The 9555-nt window shown below is 36.4% G+C and overlaps 1 protein-coding gene and 1 pseudogene across 2 annotated transcripts in view; one reads left to right on the top strand and one right to left on the bottom strand.

The window, feature by feature from the left end:
- Positions 1–1446: 1446 nt before the first annotated feature.
- LOC101301496 (AP-4 complex subunit sigma-like) lies at positions 1447–1875 on the bottom strand. Its single transcript, XM_004300170.1, has one exon. The coding sequence runs from the start codon at positions 1873–1875 to the stop codon at positions 1447–1449; it is 429 nt and encodes a 142-aa protein (XP_004300218.1).
- A 7458-nt stretch (positions 1876–9333) lies between these two features.
- LOC101301203 overlaps positions 9334–9555 on the top strand; it is a pseudogene marked incomplete at its 5' end in the record, with an annotated part of 12076 nt that continues 11854 nt past the window's right edge. The window contains one exon of the transcript XR_184732.1: positions 9334–9371. The product of XR_184732.1 is annotated as an uncharacterized LOC101301203 (transcript). The remainder of the gene's footprint in view (positions 9372–9555) is intronic.

Here is a 9555-nt window from a genome sequence, read left to right as displayed (position 1 = left end):
ATAACTAGCTATCTATGTTTAATAGATATTGTACTTCTGCAGTTCTACTAGCTTGTGAATTTTGAAAACTTGTATTGGTGATTTAGAGTAGTTTGTGAATTTTGAAAACTTGTATTGGTGATTTAGAGTTCAGATATAACAATAATCATTTGATTATAAATTGACAATGATAACCAAAAATTTCTAGCAAAAATTAGATGAAATAATATGTAAAAAGTGGTACCAAATAGTATATATATTGATTATATTAAATAATAGAATATTTCATAAATTAAGGGCATTTTAGGTAGTTTGGGATGTGTATTAAGTATAATACTAAAATGAAAAACTAAATAGGTGGTGTATTAAGTAAGGGGTGTGTATTAAGATATTAGGGATGTGTATTTAAAATTTCTCTTATTCATTTCACGTGTCCATCTAGTTTAAAAAGCAAATCAGATATCAAATGAACTAAATCTTATTCAAACTAAGTAACAATAAATTCCAATAATCTTTCTCAATCAATGTATATTTATTTTGTATAAGAATGACAATATTTGTCATACTAACAGGTACATAAGAAAATATATATAATGCTACTAGACAAGGATATCGATGGATTGGTGTCATTCTCAGAGACGTCGGTCTTGCTGTTTATTTAGCTGTAATCGGACAACCGTTTCCCTTGTTGTTATCGAGAAGTAATTAGTGTTTTGTTTTTCTATAGGAAAATAAAACAACAAGTCAACAAAAGAACTACAGATTAAGCGAAGGACTGGAAATTTCTTTAACCAGATTTGAAATTCCCCAAGGAGTGGCAAACTGGCAATCGTGTTGTTTATGCAATCAATGAGGATCTTGCCAAGCCATCCCTAACCCTCACTCCCTCAGTGCACCAATCCCTAATCCCATCAATACCCGAATTCGCAGAAGTTCTCAGCTTAAAAAGCCCTGTCCAAGCTGAACCCAAATCAAAATCTTGACTCTTCATTATTTCAGGTTAATTAGTTATTTCAGTTTGCAAGAAGAACAATTTGAAATTGGGAAGTGAAATCCACACTCCCCAAATTGTAATTCACACTCCCACTTTTCATTTGTGGTAACTAAAATGTTGTCCTTAGTGACTTAATTTTTGTCTTCTTATGTAAATGATGACTAAAAATAGAAAATGGGAGTGTGAATTACAATTTAAGGAGTGTGGATTTCACATCCCTTTGAAATTACGTGAAAAGCAGAAGGGAATGAAATATTATTACCATCGATTGGGTTACAGAGTTTCCTTTTCTTGGAAGAACATTGCTGGACACAGAGTGGCCATACTTGGCAATGAAATATAAACCCTTGAGAATCGAATAGGAGTTGAAATGTAATTTTTCTGAAACAAAATAAACCAGAACATTTTATGAACGACATCAATATTTCTCTTTGCAGTTATTGTACAACTTAAGCTAATGTGGCATATTTTCATTATGTTTTGTCCATCTGCTGTATTGGTGCCAGGATGTTAGTCTTGCTTGTCTCAACGATACACCCATTCAAGACCATTTCGTCCAGCATGAAATGCGCTCTCTCCAAATGGAACATGATGTCTAGTTCACAGACGTTGCCGAAATGGCGGTCCATGGTTTCAGCTATCAGATGAATGAATTCCAAAATTGCAAGCTCATTTTCATCATTGTCTACTCCAACAAGGAAAAAAAGTGAAACATACCGCCTGTAAACAATTTTGTAATTCCGGAGCTCAACAAATGAACACTGTTGTTCGTTGCGAGCGAGGCATTTTCGGACGATTTCAGCTTCAAGAGCTCGCCTTTCTTGGAGGGTGAAATGTTCGTAGTATTGTGCAAGACGGGTCTGCCCTTGTTTGTTCACCATCAATATGAATCTGATCCCCATTCTTCTTCTCTCTCTTCTCCTCTCTTCTCGATCTTCTCTTATGTTTTTGTATTGTTTTGTTTCTGTAGAGAACGTACTCGAGCTAAGAGTGGAAATGTAAATGCAGAAACAAAGTATGGGGAGATTTAAATAGGAGAAATAAACAATGAACTGAATGAAGAAACCCTAGGATATCGAGTCAGAAAGGGAGAGGGAAATCAGAGTTGATATAGGAAAGCATGTTTGGACTAGGAGATGTTACAAGGAGTGTACGTATAATACGTACACGTGTATGTTACGCGTTTAATACAAAACCTGCCTAAGAATTTTTACTACAAAACCGTGAAAACTAATTTGATCCGTGTGTTTGTTTTGGCTTAAAGAGGGAATAATAATACGAGCATTATTTGTAGGTTAAATGTTTGTAGTCATTTGGTGAATTTGGTCATACGTATATAGATCAAGTTTCAGTACATATTATATTTAAAGGTTTCTGGTAAGACGCTTTGAGAACAAAAATATATGCATCAGACATGAATGAATTGAGTTTGATAGCTCGTATATATGACATTGTCTCGGAAATAAACACTTCCTAACCACATTTGATTTGCATCAAATATGAATATCTATAGATCGAGCATTACAACCAGATGCGCAACAAGCTAGTCTCGTATTTATACAATTGGAGAGTAACTTGTTAGTACCCAGAAGAAATGGCATTCAGTCTTCCTTCTAACGAAGTATTAGCAATATTAGTTCCTATAATCATGTGCTGGATCTACACTACTGCCATGAAGTTGTCCACTATATAAAAACTTAATTTGTTCCTTAGCTATAAACCAACAAGTAGTTAATGACTTAATGGGATTCGTGTAAATAGTTGCTTCTGATGAAATTCTGGGGACGTTTATCCGTATCAATGGTATCATAATATATTGAATCAGTGCGCGCAGGACAAAATTCGAAAGACAGGAGAAACCACCTCGTCTCCAAAACCCAAAATCATAGTATAGTATGCTGGTTATGCAAACGGCATGTTGCCAAGATCAACACCAGAGAGTGTACCCTACCGAGTTGCACAAACAGGAGCTATTTCAAATATTCAAAACAACTAGGATTATGTTGAGGAAACAAGACGTAACAAGACTGTTAGTTAGATAATTTCCTAACCACACTGCATAGCTTGATTCGACTCGAGATCACAAGAACTCTTGTGTCCTTTCCTTCCCTTACTGAGAAGATTGAGACAAATCTTTCTTTTCTCCCATCTCAACCATAGGGATTCCCTTTTAGCCATCAAACACAACCATACTTAATCACCTCTTTGACGTAGCTTTTTTCTAGGGAGGGCTCCATAATCCCATTCAAAATATATAGCATTGTTGTAAATAGTTATTACTTAATGGGCATTCTTGTAATTAGCTGACTAGGGTTATTCATATAATTTACATACTGATTACATATCTATATAAGAGATGGTTCCCTACTCAATAATATACACATATTCTCTCATTCTCTTGGTTGTTTCTCTCTTTCTCAATCTATTCATTTTCGTTTTACAACACGTTATCAACACGAATAGTTCTAATATTATCTTGGTTTCTATTGCATGTGAAGCTCTAAAAGCAAAGGATGATCTTTCAATTTGATTCATCGAATTCACTCTACATTGACATGGAAAGCTCTGAAATCGATGATCAACCATATGAGGATCATTATCTAACCAAGTTTTTGGATTGGCTGAGTAGCTCCACAAACGGCATTCTCAGTTCTACACATAAAAGATGGAGATTATCCGTTCTGCAATGAGTAACGTTTTCTTATCTTAATTCCAATTCATATTTGCTAGCCTTGATTATATGATGAACAAATCACCATGAAGCATGAACCCATTGTCTTTGGTTGCATTTTGAAATCTATATACGATGCATGAAGACCTAAATTTATATTCTTAATTTATTCGGATGATAAATACGTATGTGGTATATAAATTTGTTCATATTTTGTGATTGAAATAGAAGACATAAAAATCTTCAGGAAGGCCAGTAGCAACCGAAATAAGCCCAATCGCATGCCTAGTAGTACATACCAAAAGGCGCATGGATGAACGAACTTCAGATCCACTATCATTCTCTGACATTCGAACACAAGAGCGTGAATGCATTCTAGAAGTAATGCATGTCACCGGTAATGTAGGACCATTAATTTTGTCATTTATATCAACGGTTACATATATGGAATATTTATGCCTGAAGCATTTGGTGATACAAATTAATATTGCTCATAATGAAGTTTGAATAAAATCCATTTAGAAATGTAACGTCATTTGTATAATGACGCATAGCACTGATTATGTTACTTAATTGTGACTTAATATATACGTTTTGTCACTTACAGATTTGAATTGTGTCAAATTCAATGTCATTTAAGGGCATATAATGCCGGAAACATTTAAGGGCATGTATAAAGACGTTATAACCGGAAGCATTTAAGGGCATGTAATGCCGGAAGCATTTACCAAGTTATAACCCATATATTATGGCACAAGCATTATGGGTCAAATTATTGTGCAAATTACGATAAAGACGTTATGAGTTTAATCTTCGGTTATACCAATTTAAATTATGTCATTATAATCCATTATGCTAGAAGCATGAATTTTATTATAATCCATTATGCCAGAAGCATTTATCGAATTTAATACTTATGTGTAATGCTAGAAGCATTAATGAGATTTGTACTCATTGTCTTTGGTATATACTTAACCACTGCATAAATGATATTTATTTAGTAATTTATGCCATATATTAAATATCGGTTAATTACCAAATTCAAATTGCGTCAGTTTTATTTAATCAATTCTCAATTATGTTAACATTTATATGAATTGTTATGGGGATGTAATGACTCATTTTACCGGAAGCAATTAATGATGCAAATGAATTTATTTTGCACGTAACCGCTACGGTGTTTACATTTATTGGTTCAGTAATTACCAATGTTAATGCATATATTTTATGTCAATTAAATTGTTTCCGTTATGTTTAGTTTATTTCGATTTAATTAAAAATTACTTTCACTTTAAGTTGTAAGTAATGAATTAATAGCATATGTTGATTTGTCTTATTAATGATGAATATTAAATAAGGCTGAGTCAGAAGCTCAAATCAAACCTATGTGACAACAGTAAGTCCGAGCCAGGAGCTCAACCTAAGCTGCAAGGCTAGCACAAAAGCTCACCACATGTCGCCTTGAGTCCATGACAATGATTATAACTCTTCTCAAACTAGGCTCACCCAGTTGGATGCGATGTCTAGGGAAGTTCTTTTGAGGATGTGTACTTAAGTGAGCCTCGCTCCACCACCTCATCATGTCTTACCTGGTCGTATACAATTGGAGTTACCGAAAGGGTTGACTAATAACATTGCATTTCTTGGCAGACCATTCTGAGCCCAGTAGGCCACTCTTCCTCTACGGGGCCTAAGAGCCCGGCCAACATATTCTCTCATTCTTTTGGTTGTTTCTCTCTTTTCTCAATCTATTCATTTTCGTTTTACAACATGTTATCAGCCATGTAGACTTGTAAAGTATGTAGAGGTTTATCTTTTTCACTTTAATTAAAGTCAATTCCTTTGGTCTAGCAGAATCAAACAAAAGAAAAATAATCTAATGACACTGGTTTTTCGTACCTAGTCATTATGCATGTCTATAAGGCACTCCAAATATTTTCTCATAATACATTCACCATATGTAATGTGTAGTTAATTGCCAGAAGCATTTACACATAATTACATGACATATTCACTATGCTAAATTAGTAGCGTGGAATTAATATTATCAATTGTTACATGATTATAATTTGAAAATACATGTACCTAATGAACCGGTAGTTCAGAAGTGAACCTGTAGTTCATGTATAAATCAAACTTGTAGTTTCGATAATAACCCTCTTAAGAAGCTTGAAGTTTCATTCCAAAATTCATCAGACATGATAAAATCGATAGCTTTTATCATGTTAATTGGTAGTCTCCAGAAGAAACTATTTGAAGTAGACATCTTCCTTGCTTGAAGCAAAACAAAATTAGAGAATATTGAAATGAAAAGGCTTGATGCCCTAGAATCTCAATCAAAATTGATATGTGTTATCAATATTAAGGAACTGAGCATTCTCGTCTGACTAACGAGACAAAATACCTCTACGTTTCAGAAGAACGTTATCAAAAGGTAAGTTCATTGAAACCAATGCTTAAAACATTGAAACCACTAGAAAAATGGTGTAATATCTTTGCATAAACTTTGAATGTGCGGCCAGAAGTGTACATTGAATACATTCAAATTTATTAGCTAGAACTAAATGATTCGAGCAAATAGTAGCTATAATATTGGTGTTTGATGCACCCAAGAAAAACATATGATGCACCGTATCCTCAACTCAATTATCACACGGGCATCCCCCTCAGAATAAGGGCTTTGTTTTTAATGACACATTATGTCATTCTGCTCGTTAAGAATGTTGAATACTAGACCATCACATGCAAAGACTAGAATATATACTATCTCTTTATGCACAGAATGCAAGGGAAAATACGTGGACTTATCCAACCAGCATACGGACCAGTTAAATATTAATGGTTTTGGTTGATGCATCGACAAAAGTGATCAGATGTCACACTATTGTCCACATGAAAATGATGCGTTTGCTAAACTCTCACCCATGAAATAGAGGGTACATCACTCGGATTATCCCATAAAGTCTATAAGACTTGATAATGCCGGAGAGTTTACATCGAAGGTTTTTCGATGATTATTGCATATCCCTTGGGTTTTGTAAAACATATAGTTTCCTATGTTTAAACCTAAGATGGTCTCGCATATAGAACCTTGGTAATGCGCACCAAGCTTCTACTGTTTGCGTCAGGCTATGCAATCTTGCATGCAGCTATGTCGGTCTAGTTGAGGCCCACTACTACCCGTCTTACTTCGTGTTACAGTTGGTGACTGGGTGTGAACCTGATGTTTTTACATTTACACGCATTTGGGTTTGCAGTCTCCGTGCCAATTGTGTCGCCACAACGTACAAAATCGGGTCCTTAACAAAGGATGGACATATATGTCGATTATGAACCCTATCCATTATGTGCTCCTTAGAACCCTTGACAGGAGATCTCTATACCGCTAGATTTGCGGTCGTCACTTTGATGAGACAGTCTTCCCGCCGTTAGGGGGAGATAAGAATGTGAGCGTTCCTGATGAACGACGTGTAGAATATCTCATTTTGATCCCCAAACCGCACATGTGAAATTAAAGTGCAAAGAATTCTACTTCTAGTTGAAGTGCAAAGAATCCTAGATCTACGTAGTGTAGCCCATAATATGCTAGACACTTTACTAGATATAGTTAAAGTGACGAGATCATATATACCTGTTGCAAACCTGTAAGAATAAATGTCCCCGTAGGACATATCATCCTAGTTGGATGAGGTACGGTCATGGCGGCTAACCAATCATAGTCCCTGCCCAGAAGCGAGGTAGACCATTAGGTTCGAACGATTCTTATCCCTACAAGAGGATAAACTTGGCACAAATGAATCTTCTTGCCATCGCAATCTCAAACCAATTCAACTCACGAGATTAATCCGGATTATGGGTTCGTCCTAGAAGAGACGAAGTTGGGGGACGCTCCAATATTTAAACCCACTCCCGAGAATAGAAAATCTCGGTAAATTTAGTGAGATATTGAATTGGAATGAGAGTTCATAGATTATGTGTTTGTATTTGCGGTGGCCACCGAAATTATAATAAGCGATGATGTCGAACTTTGATTCGTTGATAGATCTCAACGAAGAGACGACTGGCTAAAAAGGAAAGGAACAATCCAGGTCATATTAGATTCCTTAACTTAGAGAAAGGTGTTATGGGCCTGTTGTTCTCACACCTCCCCATGATTAAACATGCATATAGAGTTTAATGGGTATTTGTAAGGAAGCGTAATGAGAAAAACGAGATTGTACTATAAGTCTCGTTTAGTGGCGCAAGAATTTTCTCAACGCCCTGCGATTGATTACGAGGAGACATACTTTCCCGTAATGGACGTCATAACGTTCCACAACCTTATTAGTTTGGTAGTTTCCAAATAACTGAATAAGCAGCCTATGAATGTGGTAACAACTTATCTCTATGGGGATTTGAATATAGAGATATACATGAAGTTTCCTAAAGGACTTCTGTTACCCAATGCAAATAGTTCTAGACCATAGAACATGCTCTCCATTTGCTATAGTAGTTCACTTTAGGGGTTCAAACAATCCAGATGGAGTTGGTATAACCGTCTAAGTGAATATTTTTTTGGGGGGGATATATGAACAAATTGACTATGCCCATGCGTGTTTTAAGGAAACAAATTTCGGGTTTGTAATTTGTGGTAATTTATGTCAATGACATGAATTTAACTGATACTCTTGAAGAGATCATGGAAACTGCAAAACACCTGAAATCGGAGTTTGAGATGAATGACTTTGGGAGACCAAATATTATTTTGTCGACCTGAAGTCGTGCAACCGTGCAAAGTGCAGATGGAATTTTGGTCCATCAATCAAATTAAATCTAGAAGATGTTAAAATACTTTAATGAGGATAAAACAAAGTATTTAAGCACATTTATAGTCGTCCGAGGTCTAAAGACACTCGTATTATCGTGCAGATAATAACGAAGAGATATTGAGGCCAGAAGACTCATATCTAAGTACAATAGGCGCATTATTGTACTTGGTTAAATTCCCTTGACCGGACATCTCATCTGATGTGAATTTGTTAGCTAGATATCACTACCAGGACAAGTACTTTAGCCGACGAAAAATTTTCGTCGGCCTGTTATCCTAATTCGTCGACTAAGACCTTAGCCGACTAGCCTTCGTCGGCTATAGTGTCGTCGGGAAAGGGTCGTCGGTGATGGCTTTAGCCGACGAATCTAAAGACCGTCATCGGCTATTGTTCCAGACTTTAGCCGACGAACTATTTTTTGTCGACTATTGTTCCAGACTTTAGCCGACGAGCTATTTTCGTCGGCTATTGTTCCAGACTTTAGCCGACGACGTCCTGTGTCGTCGTCTATACTCTCAGACTTAAGCCGACGAACAGAATATTCGTCGGCTAAAGTATATAATTAAAATATTTAAAAATAACTATAGCCGACGACATAGAGTCTGTTTCGTCGGCTTTAGTAGTGTTTAGCCGACGAAACATGCCATAATTCGTCGGCTAAACCCTTTGGAAAAAAAAAATACTATAGCCGACGAATTGTGGCATGTTTCGTCGGCTATAACGCCATTCCAGTAAAAAAAAAATACACGAAATTCTTAAATTACCATTCCAAGCAAGCTGCAAAATACACCAAAACAATTCCATATATATAACCAACAAGAAGCACATAAAACTATATAAGGTATCTACACAAAATCTAGATGGTCTAAATCAATATCCGAATCCCGGGCCTGCTGGTGAGGAGATTGCGACGGCAGAGGTAACTCTATAGGCGCAGGCATGGGCGGAGGTGGAAGTCCCTGTTGCTGGGCAGCTGTAAAATCCTGGAAATACTGGAACATCTGCTGCTGCTGGGCCTGCTGGGCGGCATGTAGGGCTTTAGTAAAGGCTCTATATTCGGCGATCTAGGCGGCATGAGCGGCAGCCTGAGCAGCAGCCTGAGC

The sequence above is a fragment of the Fragaria vesca genome, linkage group LG5, assembly GCF_000184155.1.
Source record: "Fragaria vesca subsp. vesca linkage group LG5, FraVesHawaii_1.0, whole genome shotgun sequence".
Taxonomy (NCBI): domain Eukaryota; kingdom Viridiplantae; phylum Streptophyta; class Magnoliopsida; order Rosales; family Rosaceae; genus Fragaria; species Fragaria vesca.
The sequence above is the reverse complement of the archived record's forward strand: the minus strand, read 5'-3'. Positions and strand labels throughout refer to the sequence as shown.